Source organism: Astyanax mexicanus, chromosome 13, assembly GCF_023375975.1.
Source record: "Astyanax mexicanus isolate ESR-SI-001 chromosome 13, AstMex3_surface, whole genome shotgun sequence".
NCBI classification, from domain to species: Eukaryota; Metazoa; Chordata; class Actinopteri; order Characiformes; family Acestrorhamphidae; genus Astyanax; species Astyanax mexicanus.
In genome coordinates this window covers 7,278,736-7,294,736 of record NC_064420.1, presented here as the reverse complement: position 1 = coordinate 7,294,736, position 16,001 = coordinate 7,278,736, and the positions used below count along the sequence as shown (strand labels likewise).

The 16,001-nt window shown below is 41.5% G+C and overlaps 1 protein-coding gene across 1 annotated transcript in view; it reads left to right on the top strand.

Annotated features, from left to right (window-relative positions):
* The window catches only part of LOC103023419 (collagen alpha-1(XXIV) chain), a 193,438-nt gene that overhangs the window by 56,226 nt on the left and 121,211 nt on the right, over positions 1 to 16,001 (top strand). Inside the window, exons 6-7 of the mRNA XM_022677290.2 lie at positions 10,692 to 10,745; positions 11,304 to 11,357. Coding sequence (XP_022533011.2) covers positions 10,692 to 10,745; positions 11,304 to 11,357 — 108 coding nt within the window. The remainder of the gene's footprint in view (positions 1 to 10,691; positions 10,746 to 11,303; positions 11,358 to 16,001) is intronic.

Genomic DNA, 16,001 nt, shown 5'->3' with positions numbered 1-16,001 from the left:
TTCAAGTTCTGTGTAAGTGTGTGGGGTGGGTTTTAGCTCTGTCTGTGTGTGTTGAGGAGTCTGACTGCCTGGTGGAAGCAGCTGTTGCAGAGTCTGGTAGTAGAGGCTCGGATGCTCCTCTGTCTTCTGCCAGACGGCATCAGAGCGAAGAGTCTGTGTGAGGGATGGGTGGGGTATTGGTGGTGTCGTCCACAATGCTGGTGGCTTTTCGGATGCAGCATGTGGTGTAGAGGTCAGTGATGGAGGGTAGAGAGACTGCGATGATCTTCTCAGCTGTCCGCACTATCCGCTGCAGGGTCTTTCGGTCTGAGGTGTTGCAGTTCCCAAAGCAGACTGTAATGCAGGTACTGAAGATGCTTGGTGAGGATGGAAAATGTGCTTTCCTCAGTTTCCACAGGAAGTTGAGGCGCTGCTGGGCTTTCTTGGTTATGGAGCTGGTGTTGAGGGACCAGGTGAGGTTCTCTGCAATGTAAACACCAAGGAACTTTGGGTTCTTCACAATTTCCAAAGCAGAGCTGTTGATGTTGAGTGGGTGGTGTATACCTGGAGCTCTCCTGAAGTCAACAACCATCTCTTTGGTTTTCTCCACGTTTAGAGATAGGTTGTTGGTTCTGCACCAGTCCGTCAGCCACTGCACCTCCTCTCTGTATGCTGACTCGTCGTTCTTACTGATGAGGCCAACTACAGTTGTGTCAACTGTAGCGAACTTGATGATGTGGTTTGAGCTGTTCTTTGTAGTACAGTCATGAGTCAGCAGAGTGAACAGCAGTGGACTGAGCACGCAGCCATGGGGGGCACCGGTGCTCCATATGGTGATGTTGGAAGTGTTGTTTCCAAATTCTGACTGATTGCAATTTCTCAGTCAGAACATTGCATGTGGACAGCTATTCAAAGCATCGTTTGTATTTTACTGCAGGACGTAAAAAAAAGGCAAAACACTAAAACATGTAAAAAAGATTGCATCATGTCGCACTGTTGTTGATAATTAGACTCTTTGTCTGTTGTGAAATATGAGGTAACTAGGAGATGGTTGGGAGAGTTGTAAATGGTCTGTATGTAGTCAGTGTAAAAGAGAGCCTGTGTGAAGTGTGTGGTTTGTCTCTCAGTACATGAGTGGGCCCGAAGCATCACTAGGGGCTTCTCAGATGCAGTGGAAATTATGGAACATCTTCGTCCACAGCTGCACGGCGAAGATGAGTCACGAATCTGTAACACTGTTTACGGAAATCCTCCTGTGAGCAACAAAAACAGTTTTTTATTAGATATTATTTCACACATATTATTATACACACACAGATCACAGCTCAGCGATATATGCAGAACGTCCTGGCCACATGTGTTGCCCCTTATTGCAGGGCTTTCAACTGATATTTTTCAGCAGGGCAATGCTTCCCCATGCTTCTCCAACAACAGACTACAACACTTACTTGTCTTGCTCACCAGATTCATTGCCAGTTACGTATTTAGAGCTAAATGTCCTGCAGGATTTTATACAGATTTGTTTTATACAGATTTTATACAGAACCTTTTATACCTCCATGCTCAACCATTTCTTACTTCTGGCGCCGACGTGAATGGCTGCCTGTTTCAGTAGCTCCGTCTTTTTGCACTTTCTGTATGGCTGACATCAGTTATCCTCACTTTATGCACATCAACTGGTGTTCACTGTCTATTGTGTTCAACTGCACTACCTCCTTTCTCCATTGCACACACACTAAAGACTGTACTTTTATACTTTTCATTTTATTTTTTATTTTATTGTATTTATATGTATTGTTATATTTTATCTTTTTGTAACTTTGTGTACTATACATACCTGCTGCTGGATGTCTAGAATTTCCCCTCGGGGATCAATAAAGTATCTATCTACCCACCCATCCACCCACCTAACCACCCACCCATCCACTCACCCATCCACTCACCCACCCACCCACTCACCCATCCACTCAGCCACCCACCCACCCATCCACTCACCCACCCACCCATCCACCCATCCACTCACCCACCCATCCACTGACACACCCACTCACCCACCCACTCACCCATCCACTCACCCACCCATCCACTCACCCATCCACTCACCCACCCACTCACCCATCCACTCACCCACCCACCCACCCATCCACCCACCCACTCACCCATCCACTCACCCACCCATCCACTCACCCATCCATCCACTCACCCATCCACTCACCCATCCACTCACCCATCCACTCACCCACCCATCCACCCACCCACTCACCCATCCACTCACCCACCCATCCACTCACCCATCCATCCACTGACACACCCACCCAGATGTTGTGTGAGAATAATCTTTTTTTTGAGTGAATATAGTGGGTACCCCTTCTGCAACCACACCCCACCCCGCCGCCGGCGACCGACATAGATAAATATTACAATAACTACATATTCTCTCTCTTGACTAAGTTACATTAATTAATACACATCAACTGCCCACAAATGCAGCTACAAACTACAAAAGTACACAATAGACCACAACAATCAGAGCTTAATTTTCCTACAAGTACAACCATTCAACAAAGATCACTCATTTGTATGTCTACAGTACACCAGAGCAGCCAAAACATTAAGTACACACAAAAACTCACAAGTCAGGCAGCCAGGCCTATTATTGTGAATTAGCTTCACACTGAAGGACAGCCTTTAAAACGGCCTTTTAATATGATATGACACAATATCTCTCATTTGCAATCGCAATTCCATGATAGTTAACTAACTATTGAATTAATCCAGCATGAGTGACTAAGCGATGCGTAACACCTTCACCACAGCACTAAGAAGGGGTTAGACATCCATGGCCCCGCCCCCGGAGTGAAAATCATGAATCTGATTGGTTAGACTTGCTTTGACTTTGCTAATAGACTCATTGCTACACTCTTCACAAAATCAAAAGCAGGGTCACCCAGACACACGTGGGGGCAGAAGCCATTTTAAAAAGTTTTGATTGGTTAGAACCGCTGTCAGTCAGATAAGAGTCCTGTAGCAACTGAAAAACACAGACTAATGCTTTAAATTAGTTGCTGTTTTTTATTTTAGTTAATATATAAAGTAAATTTTTACACTTACAATAGCTATGATATATATATATTTCCTGATTAAAAATTAGATAATAATTTACAAGGAAATTTAAAAACAATACCCTCCCCTAGTCTTGACTATGTATTGCATGTACTCAGATGTAGAATAAATGTGGATGGAATATTTAATCCCACCTTCAGACAAGATACAGAATCAGGCGTATGTGTGTGTGTGTGTGTGTGTGTGAGTGAATGTGTGTGTGTGTATGTACAGGGTGGTGAAAGCTGTAAATAATGGGTGTGAGACATTACACAGTGGTGTGTTATGAAGATGTGCCAGGAAGTGAACAGCTGACATCTGCTCTTAGAGCTGCTGACAGTTCTCAGTGCCTAAAAAAATACACAGGGCTGCACCAGGATGTGCCCATTCAGAGACTTTGTGGTTCACAGATATCTGTTTAGCTTCAGGTTGGAATAACTTTGAAGAGAATTGAGAGAGAATAGTAGTTATGAAATACTGTAGATAGATTTATCAACATGGGAGGATACAGTAGATGAGATTATAAACCAGGGGTGTCCAAACTCTTTGCGGCCCTTTTCATTTTTTGGAGCGGCCCGTGAGGTATTTTAGAAATAGAATGAAAGTTGGCCCACTGTTAAGCAGGTTTTTATAATGTGAGATTCAAAGTTTGAACGCTAGGTGTCAGAAACAGGGCCAAAAAGCGGAGAGAGTGCGCATTTGTAGCGCAGAAAAACGTGCCAAAGAGTCTAAAAGCGGAGAGAGTGCGCATTTCTAGCGCAGAAAAACGGGCCAAAGAGTCTAAAAGCGGAGAGAGTGCGCATTTCTAGCGCAGAAAAACGGGCCAAAGAGTCTAAAAGCGGAGAGGGTGCGCAGTTCTAGCACAGAAAAACGGGGCAAAGAGTTATAAAAGCGGAGAGGGTGCGCATTTCTAGCGCAGAAAAATCGGGCCAAAGAGTCTAAAAGCGGAGAGGGTGCGCATTTCTAGCGCAGAAAAACGGGGCAAAGAGTCTAAAAGCGGAGAGAGTGCGCATTTCTAGCACAGAAAAACGTGCCAAAGAGTCTAAAAGCGGAGAGAGTGCGCATTTCTAGCGCAGAAAAACGGGCCAAAGAGTCTAAAAGCGGAGAGGGTGCGCAGTTCTAGCACAGAAAAACGGGGCAAAGAGTTATAAAAGCGGAGAGAGTGCGCATTTCTAGCACAGAAAAACGTGGCAAAGAGTCTAAAAGCGGAGAGAGTGCGCATTTCTAGCGCAGAAAATCGGGCCAAAGAGTCTAAAAGCAGAGAGGGTGCGCAGTTCTAGCACAGAAAAATGTGCCAAAGAGTCTAAAAGCAGAGAGGGTGCGCATTTCTAGCACAGAAAAACGTGCCAAAGAGTCTAAAAGCGGAGAGGGTGCGCATTTCTAGTGCAGAAAAACGTGGCAAAAGAGTCTAAAAGCGGAGAGAGTGCGCATTTCTAGCGCAGAAAATCGGGCCAAATAGTCTAAAAGCGGAGAGGGTGCGCAGTTCTAGCACAGAAAAACAAGGCAAAAGAGTCTAAAAGTTGCCGTAATTGAGAAGTTTTATATTTAGAGACAATTTGAAAAATCCTAGTTTACACAACACTGTCAAAGATAAAGATAGTAAGTCAAGTAAAATGATCTGTAAATGAAATAATCAGGAAAATGTATTATTTAAAGTGGTATTTTTCATTATTTGTTTTATTACAGAGTCTGTGGCCCGTGACTTCAAATATATTTCCCCTTCTGGCCCCCCCAAAAAAAGTTTGGACACCCCTGTTATAAACTATAACGAGTTATGTCTTCTATCTGTAACACATTTCTAAACCAGCCTATGATCCTGTTTTTAGTTTGGCATTTGGAGAATGGTGGGTGGAGGTGGTGTTGACACCAGACATGCTCAGTTTAGAACTAGTAGCCATGCTAGTTCAGGCAGGGTAAGTTGTAACTCTGGACTAGTGCTGTGCGATATGACGATAAATATCATGGGGATGATAGAAAAGTGTCTATCGTGCTATTTACTTTCTTACCTTCTATGGTCCCTATCGTTTCTACAGTAATTTCATCAATTATTCATGCAAATATATATAGTAGGCTTTGATAAAATGTATTTGCAGTAGGGTTGGGTTTCTATCATGGTTTTCTATTTTTGGTGAGGATTTTGGACTGATTTTATGTGGTACACGGCGCTCTGTTGTGTGTTCTATAGGTGTTGCGTCTCATAGTGCCGGTAAAGCTTTATATTCTGTCTTTAAGCTACTTTAAGCTTTGAGTTTTCAATATTTCATTTTGATCTTTTAGAATTTGTTAGATTATATTTCTTTTAAGCATTTGAGCTTAGTTTAGTTGGTTATTTTCCTATTTTACATCTATTTTTCTGTTTTTTATTAAATGTTGTTATTAGCTTATTAGCTTCTTGGCTTGTTGCTGCCTTCTTTGTTATTTAGAGTACAGAACATCTCCCTGGTCTTTCAAATGAATCTTGATTTATTCATTTAATAGCTGTATCTAACTATTTTAAGCCAGACAGATACTGTGTGATTTTTTTTAATCGGGTGCAGAGAGCTCATCTGCATGTTTGAATGGTTTGTCCTGTAGGAAAATGCACCTGATTTATATGCTGACACTGTAGTCTGACTGGCAGGCTGAGAGACTGAACATCATGCAGCCCGTAAGCAGTAGAAGAAGCGCCAAATCCCCGCGAGCCACGCCCCCATTAATCCACCTGCCGAGCTTTAAACACGCGTATGAGCGCGTCACTTTTCTCGGGCCGGGTCGGGCTCCAGGAATTAGTCTGTGATGTAGTCATCTGTTTTTTAATACTATATTTATTTTATATAAAGCTATGGTATGATAATCACCATATAGCTAAGTAACCAAGTATTAATGTTAACGAAAACGAACGAAATAACGAAAAGTGAAAGTGAAAGTTCTCCTTAACTGAAACTAAATAAAAACGGTAATTAAAAGAAAAAACTAAAACAAACTGAAATTACAGATTCAAAAAAACACTAATTTTCGTGTTTGTTAATTTATAAATAATTTACTTATATAAATGTGGTATATCATGATATATATCGTTATCGTGATATAAAAAATTCCATATTGTGATATATGATTTTTCCCATATCGCCCGGCACTACTCTGGACATAATACAGTAATACAGTATAGGTTAATTAGTGTTCTTTATGTTGTGATCATAGTGAACATTCAGAAGTTGGAGTATAGGATAAAATGTAGTTAAGTCTTCCATCGTGTGTCACCAGGCACATTAGCACTGTGGTCCTGGTGCTATCAGATGTCATTTAGATTGGATCTGAGTGATGGTGACGAAACCAGCCAGCTGCTCAGAACTCAGATCTGATTACAATCCCAAGGAAAAGGTACCTCTGTTAATTTCCACAACTCTATTCCTATTGGCAAAACCAGACAGACTGCTGTTTTTGAGAGTAACCGCACCTGAAGGCCTCGTCATTGTTTATTTTAAAGAGTTTCTGCTAAAGACTCGTAGACGTGTAGTAGAGGTGCACTGAAACTGTTATAAAATATAGTATGCTTTGAGTCTTACCCTGCGTTCACACTGGAACGGGATGAGTCGATTGTGTCGCCCAGCGTTTGCCGCTTGTGGGCGTGTCAAGCTCAACGCGTGCGTTTATCATGGTCCAGCCTCTGACAAGAAAAAAGGCATAAAAAAGGAATCGCTTGGCCACTTAATTCTACAGCTATAACTCCCAAACTTGCTGGACTCTTGGGCGTTTCTGTGATTTACCTGCTGTGGAAACGCAGCCGTTTCGCAGATCGACGTGGGTCCACCCCATTTACCAGAATGAACAGGGAAAGAAACTAGAAATTCAGAGAGCAGGAGCTTGAGGACGTCGGACCGCCTTGTTTGTGATTGGTCCAAAGAAGAGCTAGAAGCCAATCGGGTTAGAATGTCGCTTCACCGTGTCATAAAGTTGTTGTATAAAGTTGAGAAAAATTCAACTCCGTGTCGCTCTGTTGCTCTGTCGCTTTGTCGCCTCTTGGGTGTCGCGGCGACAAGTGTGAACACAGGGTTAGATGGACCTGTCTGTGTGGTTAATTGAAATGGCTATTTAATGTCTGTATTGAAAATTGAAATTGCATTTTAATAATTTCTAATATTATGTTTACCTGCTTTTTAATTGAGGATTTGTCGCTGTATTTAGCGCTGATGTGTTGATGTTCACCTGGGGAGGTGGAATATTGTATTCATACTAAAAGATAAACTGTCTTATAAACTTTATATTTACAGGATTAGAAAATCACAACATGCACTATAAAAATACAGTAGTGTAAAACATTTTGCCCTGTCAGGATTTCTTTTTTTTTGCATGTTTTCCACTTTTAAATGTTTCAGATCAATAAAGAATGAAGAATGAAGAATGAATTTGAATATTAGTCAAAGAAACACAACTAAACACAAAATGCAGTTTTTATATGGTTTTATTATTAACAGAGAAAAAAGTCCAAACCTACAAAGCTGTGATAAGCTTGGTAAGCATCATAGTTTCTCTACAGTGCTGTTAGCATGTTGGCTACCAGCCCCATTCAACATTTCTACCACGACATTGGCATACTGGCTACCAGTCTATCTACTAAAGCTTTTCACGAGCCCCAGCCAGGCCATGAGCTTTTAACTTTGGGGCACAACCTCACTAATGCTTTTGTGGCTGAATGAAACTGAATTTGTGCTACAAAGTTTTAACATCTAGTGTAAAGAGAGTAAATGGTTTGAAAATGAGAAGCTCATGGTTTTGGAATGAGAGTGAACATACAGTACACTGCATGCTGTTGGCCATGTAGTTTACGTCTTGGTTGATTGACAGTACTACATGTACATTTAGAACAAGTGGAAAAATGTCTAAATTTTTCAAAACAAACAAATGACAACCATATACCTCCACAAGACAATCTGATGGATTTGACGGACAGTTTAATTTTCTTACTGCTCTAAATAACTGTATTTTGGCGAGTGAAGTAAAGAGAGAGAGACCGCTAAGGCTGCTAAGACCCTGTGTTGCTCCTTTGACTGTGTGTGAATGGGCTGAAGGATGGAATGTCTTCACCTGTCACACCTGCTAAAGCTCTTCCTTTCACAGCTGTTTGCACACTTGGACAGTCATGACAGCTCCAGTCAGACGCTGTAAGGAGGTCTCTGAAGATGATCACGCATGAGATATTGTTGTTAGACTGTTTGGGTCTCACGCAGGTCTTTCTCAGTGATTTTCTTATACCTAGAGGAAGAGCGAAAGTCAATACAGTGGTGTATTGAAGCCAGTTGATGGGTCATGATGATGCCATGCCTGACTTTAGCTTTAGACAAGTCTGAGTACACTGGTACATTGGTACACTGGGGGTCAGTTTCCCAGACAGGGATTAAGCCTAGTTGTGGACTATACCCTATACCCTCCTTAACTAGGGTTAAAACCTGTCTAGGGTTTAAAAAAATGCCCTTGAAAAAAATGGACCTAGATGATGATGTCTAAAAACTGGTATCGAGGGGTTTGGCGTTTCCGTGCTGTCTGTTTAGGTAGAGACACTTTTAAAGATGACTTAATCTGCCAACAAGACAATGGGTTGGGGAGTTAAAGAGTTCAAGTGATGTTATGAGAACACCTTCACCAGGTTTACAGCCCATTGAGATCATATGAGAAATGTTATGAGCATATATGGCAAAACATTGTGAGACAATCTTCAGAACCAGAGGAGAACCTACACAATAGGTCAGCACAGCCCAAATCTTTTTTTTTAACCTAGTTTTTATTATATAAAAAAAAATCCCGCCCATTTCCCAATGAAAATGAAGCCAAAATCTTCCGCCATGTTGGCGATCCTGATACCCGAGTCTGAGTCGCAGTAGAGACCAGAGGACGGAGAAAGACTGTGGAGAGACAGCCTACTCATTTAAATAACCCCGCCCCTGAGGGCTGCCTCCACAGAGCTCTCACAGTCTATGGTCCCACCCATACAGTCATTGGTCCCCCCTCGGCTAGGTGTAACCCAGCCCTTTTACAATAACCACACCTTTTGTGAATAGAGCTGAATAACTTTATAAAAAACTAATTCTGTGGGGATAAAAAAATTTGACAATATAAGCAGAGGCTACCCTAGCTGATTCATTTAAATAGTGGAGGTAGAATTACATTACAGTATATTAGAAAAAAAACATGATTGAAAGTTGTCTGTTTTGCCATTAAAACCTATGCAACCTAACTGCAGGGGGCGCCCGACCTGTGGTGGCTTCACTTTAGAGAGACGATGCTCTGTCCAGCTCTACACAGTCTATGGTCCCACCCATTCAGCTGCTAGTCAACTGTATGTCCCCTGTCACAAGTGATGCCACAACACAAGGAAGGTTAAGACTAGCACATGCATTCTCCGACAAATGTGAAGTCAGCCACCGCCTCTTTTCCAACTGCTGCTGATGCAGCATTACCAAGTAGTCAGCATACTCGGAGGAAAGCGCAGCCACTCGGATTCCAATACATCATCTCACAGATGTCTAGTGCTGAGTGACATCACCCTAGAAGTGGTGAGAGGAAAGAGTGCCCTCTACCCACCCAGAGAGAGAGCAAGGCCAATTGTGCTCTCTTTGGGCTCAGGCAGCTGATGGCAAGCTACATGATCGGAATTTAAACCAGTGATCTTCCGATCATAGTGGCAGCGCTTTAGACCACTGGACCACTTGACGTCCAGCACAGCTCAAATCTGACCTGTACCTAGCCATGCCGCATCACTCGACACCGGCATTGACCCATTAACCTAGTTACAGTTTTAACCCCATTTCCTGTGTTGCCTAATCAGGGCCAGGAAGTGAACAATGTCTTATCAGTGACAGTTGACAGATGTTCTGGTTAGGGCTGCAACGAACAGTCGATATAATCGACAATGTTGATTATTTAAATTTGTCGACTACAAATTTCATCGTCGACTACTCGTTAAATCGCTAAATATTAGTATTCTCCATGTTTAAACAAAATGTGGACATTTAAATGCCTTTTAAATCCCATGTTTAGTTGTTTTTCTGTTGTTTTCAGAGATGGATCAACTAATCAAAAAAATTATCATCAGATTAGTTGACAACCAAAATAATCATGTATTGCAGCCCTAGTTCTGGTCTTATTCCTTACTCCACGTTACCTCATGCAACATCACTACTGCAGCATTAGCATGCCAGCCAACATGCTTGTCTCACATTGCTAATGTAGTGATGCTGGCTACAGTCTTGATACCACATCACTACCACAGGGTTAGCATGGCTTAGCTAGCTAATAGATAGATTCTTTAGTCAGTAAGCTCCTCCCACTGAGCAATTCTCAGTACAGATAAATAACCATATTGAGAAAAACGGAACCCAACCTTATTAAGTGTCCCATACTGAACTGTGTTTGTGTGGAAAAGTTCCTGGCATGGTTACTCGCTATGCTAAGAATGGCAATGCAAACATGGCCCATGCTTACAAACCTAAAATGTTAAGCATCTACTTAGATAGCAGCTACCGTGACATTGTGTAAGAGACTGTTTGACAACTCAAAAAGTGCATTTTAAAGCAAGACTGTGATGACGACGTGTAATGCTGAATTATGACCCAGGTAATGTGTTGTTTGCTCAGGGTGCGAAGGGTGATCCTGGACTGTCTCCTGGTCAGGCACCAAAAGGAGAAAAGGTAATTTTTTTTGTAGTTCATAGATTGAGCCTGCTGCCTCTAAATTCTTTCACTTTCATCTAATTTCTTCTGCTGCCAGAAACTCAACTAATGATATTTTGCTTTTTAACATTCTCTTTATTCTATTTAACCTGCCTAACCTATATTATGCTGCTCTGCTCCACCATGTCTCCTACTGCCTGTCAAATTATTAACAAAAGTTAGCATTTATTATAAAATAACAGCATTTATTTATTTGTCTGTACTTGTTCTTTTACATTTGCATCGCTTCTTAGTGCTTTCACTCTTTGCATTGACTTTTTCTGTCAAACTCTCACATGTTTTTGTTCCTTTTAGGCCACAGCTCTACAAAATTAGCAATCAGCTAATTAGCAATGCATTTATGAGTTGAGTTTGCAGAAGATTTCTGCAACACTATTGCTTTACCTCACACCTCCTTCTTCTTCTATTCCAATTCCTAAATCACTACTGATGCTAACTTGACTGATCGTACACCAACTCTCTGAATCATATGACGTCCTTTTTCTAATCTTGCCTATTGTTCTTCCTCTTGGCTAGGGTGAACGAGGACCCCCAGGTTTAATAGGCCCCAACGGTGTTGCAGGACCTGCGGTAAGTTCATTTCCCTCTATGTGGCCGATTTGGTCTCCAACGCACTCTGCTGATGCCGCTGCAAATGTGTAGTCAGTAGAACTAAGCATCTAACATCAGTACATGTCCACACTAATTGTAATTGTGGATGAATATAGTCCAATCCTCTCTGCAGTGTGCCAAAATCTAGTGAAAGACATTCCTATAAGAGTTTGTTTAGACTTAGTATTTAATCCCTCTGGTAAACAAGATAAATCCTTGGTGGCAAAACCCTTGTTAGTGGGCACAGCACAGCAGTCAGATGCTTTTTGTAGTTGATGAGGTTTGAGCACATGTCTGGAGGAATTCTGGTCCACTCCTCTTTGCGGATCATCTCTAAATCATTAATTTTTTTAGGCTGTAGCTTGGCAACTCAAACTTCAGCTCCCTCCATAAGTTTTCTATGAGATTAAAGTCTAAAGACTACTTAGGCCACTCAATGACCTTAATGTGCTTCTTTTTTTGGGTCATTGTCATGCTGGAAGACCCATGTCCCGACGGAGGGAAGGAATTTGTCACTGGTGAAGTGATCCTGTGCTCTTAGCATAGAAACACCCCCAAAACATAATATTCCCACCTCCATGCTTGATGCTGTACTTCGAGTCATAGTCAGCATTTCTCTTCCTTCAAATTTCTTCATTGGCAGACTTTAGACAGGCCTGCACATGTGCCTTATTGAGCAGGGGGATCTTATGGGCACTGCAGGATTTTAATCCATTACTGCGTAATGTGTGTACCAATGGTTTTCTTTGTGGCTGTGGTCCCAGCTGCCTTGAGATCATTAACACGTTTCTCCTGTGTAGTGTTAGGCCTATCTCTCACTTCCCCCATAACCAAGGATAATTCACAAGGTGAGATTTTGCATGGAGCCCCAGATCGATGCTGTTCTTCCATTTTCTTACTATTGCGCCGATAGTTGTCTCTTCACCCATCGTTTTACCTATGGTTTTGTAGCCCATTCCAGCCTTGTTCAGGTCCGTGATCTTGTCCCTGATATCCTTAGAAGGCTCTTTGGTCTTGCCCATGTTGTAGAGGTTAGAGTCTGACTGATTAATTGAGTCTGTGGACAGGAGTCTTTTATACAGGTGACAATTTAATACAGCTGTCTTTAATGCAGGTAACAAGTTTTCTGGATTTTATTTTTTATATTCTATATCTCACTGTTAAAATTAAGCTACTGTTCACGTCTTTGTCAGTGGGCAATTTTACCAAATTCGCAAGGGATCAAATCATTATATCCTCCACTGTACATTACAGCCAAACGTTTCTAACAATTTGAGGAGATCTGCCTTTTGGGGTTTTATGAGATGTGATCAGTTTCACAGGTAAAGTGTGGCCCACACATGAGGCATCCATAAAAAATAAAATAAAAGTGCATAAAAGCACATACCTCACTTAGCAGTATGCTCCCAGTGTGGTCTGAAGGTATACAGTATCTGTTACTGATGCTGCTGCTGCTGCTCAGGGTAGAGTTACTGTCTGGCACCAGGAGCCGGTCAGGACCCACAGGGCATGCGCTCCTCCTCACACTGGGCTGAAGGGTTCGCCTGAAGCTCCTAAACCACAACCCCGCGAGGTCAGAGGTTGTCTTTTAGAGGAAAGGAACTCAGTGGCGTTCAGTGACGGCAGCGATCTGACACGGCATCCTTAAGCAGCAGCTGCTGCACCCTACAGACCCCAGTGCGAAGTTTTTGGAAATAGCAGCAGCAAGACTTATTCCAGTAAATTTGATTCTTAAGGTTGTTACCAGATGTAAGAAGCTTACTTTGCATTTAATGCTGCAGAGAAACTTTGGGACATCGCTTATAAAGCAAGCATTACATTGCCTACCCCAAACAAGTGTTTGTAGCATTATAGTCAAATGCTGAAACACTGTGCTTAAATGCATCTACTGCTGTAATGAATGATTATCACTGTATGTGAGCAGTTCCACAGTGATAATAAATGTACGGAATAAATAATATAAAATACTCAGTTAGTTAGAGGGTGTCACAGTAATTAACCTCGAACAGCAGTGTTTTATACACAACACAAAATGATGGCAATGGCCTTCCAAGAAGTGGAGCTGCGTCAGTGGTTGAAGGAGCCACATTTAAAACGTCCACCCAAACGACCAGAAAGGACGTCCCGGAGGTTTACCCACTACACACCCATTCTCCCCTCTTTGCAGATTAGCATTTTAGCTATCACTTCTTCTGATAGCCTCACAGCACCCAACACATCTGTTACAATTAGGTTTATCGTCCATAAAATAAATGGTAAGAGCAGGTAGAAGTTAGCTTACTAGCAGCCTTGGGGTGTTGCCACATATGCTCTACATAAAGTCACCGTATTTTACTCACTATAAAATCCTTTAACCCCCCCCCCCCCCCCCCCCAAAAAAAAAAAAATAAATTCAGTGCGCCTTATGTATGAAATCTACCAGTAGTCCTTGTAGAAATGTTAGAACTAAAGGTCGGAAAGCAGGTTGCAGTTCTTGCGAGCATTGGTCGCGGCTGCCTCAGAAAACGTACAGACTCTGGTTTGAGCTCAGAGGAGCTCCGGCACAGACACGGGAGCTCCGCTATTCCTCCTATTACACCTCAATGCAGTGCTGCAGTGAGTTTCAAGCTGTAATTTTACTTCTTTAAAAAGAGAAAATATCAAGGAAATCCTACCGAGTGCTGCTTTAATATAAACTGACCAGATATATCAGAAATGCAGAGAAAGCAAGCTCTATAAAGTTGGCGTGACAGAAAAAGGTGGATACAGCAGTAAAAAACAGGGCTTGTAATCACTTTTCTCATTTTGTTGTGAATCGGCTTCAGAAGATAGCTGTGATTTAATTCATATATAGTAAAGACTGTATATATGTAAAGTTAGTAGTCTAAACATCCTGTAAGCATTTCATTTAAACATGAATGAAAATTATAAAGGTATTGTTCATAGTTAATCAGTATTACCAGTAATTCCGTCCCCCAACGTCCAACAATTCCATTCAGAGCCTCTACAGAGGCTTAGTCTAGACTGAGGTCTTTTACTGAACTCCTCTGAAGTGATTGTAATTGCAAAGTAGGCATCCTACCCACCCTGAGAAAGTGAAGGCTGGCTGTGCTTTCAAGGAAAACTAAAAGTAATTGTTTGGGATCCTAATTGAAGTGACGGATTTCTGTTATTAGCCATTTAGCCTTGAGTAAGACAGCTCTTTACCAAATTATTATATTATTGAGTACTTTAGCAAACCTTTACTGGTCCAGATCAACTACACTATGATTAATAGTTTGTTTGTACCATATTTTGGCACTATAAGGCTCGTTTAAAATCCTTTAATTTTCCCAAAAATCATCAGTGCGCCTTATGAATGAGTTTTACCAGTCAGGTTGTAATGAGCAGTAAAGCCACTTTGCTGAAGTACAGCCTTATACAGTAGTTCTAGTGAAGTTTCTCCAGCACTAAGGCTGGAGCAGTATTAACTGGAATCTAGACCGGTAATGGATCAATCAATAGTCAATATTGAACCCTAAACCAATATTGGATCGCAGCGGTCCATTCTCTACTTACCTGTAGCTCCAGCAGGAGATGCCTGTTGAATAACCATGTTTAATGAATGCAGTGTGAGACAGGTTTAAGTACAAACTATGTAAAAGCTAATTGATGGGGTATAAATACTGTTAATTGCTAATGCTTTAACTAAGTTAGCTGCCATGTTTTCTGTGGCTAAAAAGAGCTTAAACATGAACAGTACCATCACGGTAGTCTTAAAAGTATATAAAATAAAAATCTCATTTTAATGTTTGAGGACAGTAAACATATTAGGACCCAGGGGCTCTATCCAGAGGATAGATCTGAGTCTCACTGATGGCTTAATTTAGACTAATGACTTTTGTTTAAGGACTCATTGAGGCCTTTACTTGATTTTTTTTTAAATATATATTGCCAACCCCACTGTAGAGTGCTGATGGTGATAGAGCTGGGTCAGCAGTGCCCTTTACCCTCCTCTACAGTCATCCTCCACATCTGAAGAGAATCTAGCGGAACAGACGGGAACGGGACAGCCGTTTGCAAATGAGAAGGGATTTCTGTTCAAACGCGGCTTTTGTAACAGATTTAACCGATTTAGATCCAAAGACCAGTGGAACCACGTCTGGATCATACGAGCTGAATGTGTGCCCAGTTCTCAGCCTGGAATCTTTTTGAAATAAAGTAAAATTATTCAGTTTTCTTCTTTGGAACCATGTGGTGGTCTGATGTTAATTGTTCCCCGTTCAGACCTGGGCCTGCAAGCCATAGTGGGTTATTCAAGGATTCTTCAGGACAGGCTGTGGCTTTATAGACAGGGAGTGGTTTGGGGGTTAAAAACAGTAAAAGCACTGTTTTTACGTAGAACCATTAGCATTCTTAAATAGTAATTTTCCTAGTATGGACCACAAAAAAAGCAGCTTAGTAAAGGGTTCTCTAGTAAGTAAATTTTTTTTCTAGGTTGAACCATAACTCAACAAAATGAAAATATTGTCTAAAATAGATTTTGCCTGGTTTTACACTTTAGAAAAGAGGTTAGTTTAGACTTCTCTAATAGGGACATTTTTTCTATGTAGAACCATGAGCATTCAAATGCCTAAATAGTTTTTTTTTCTGGTACCCAGTTTT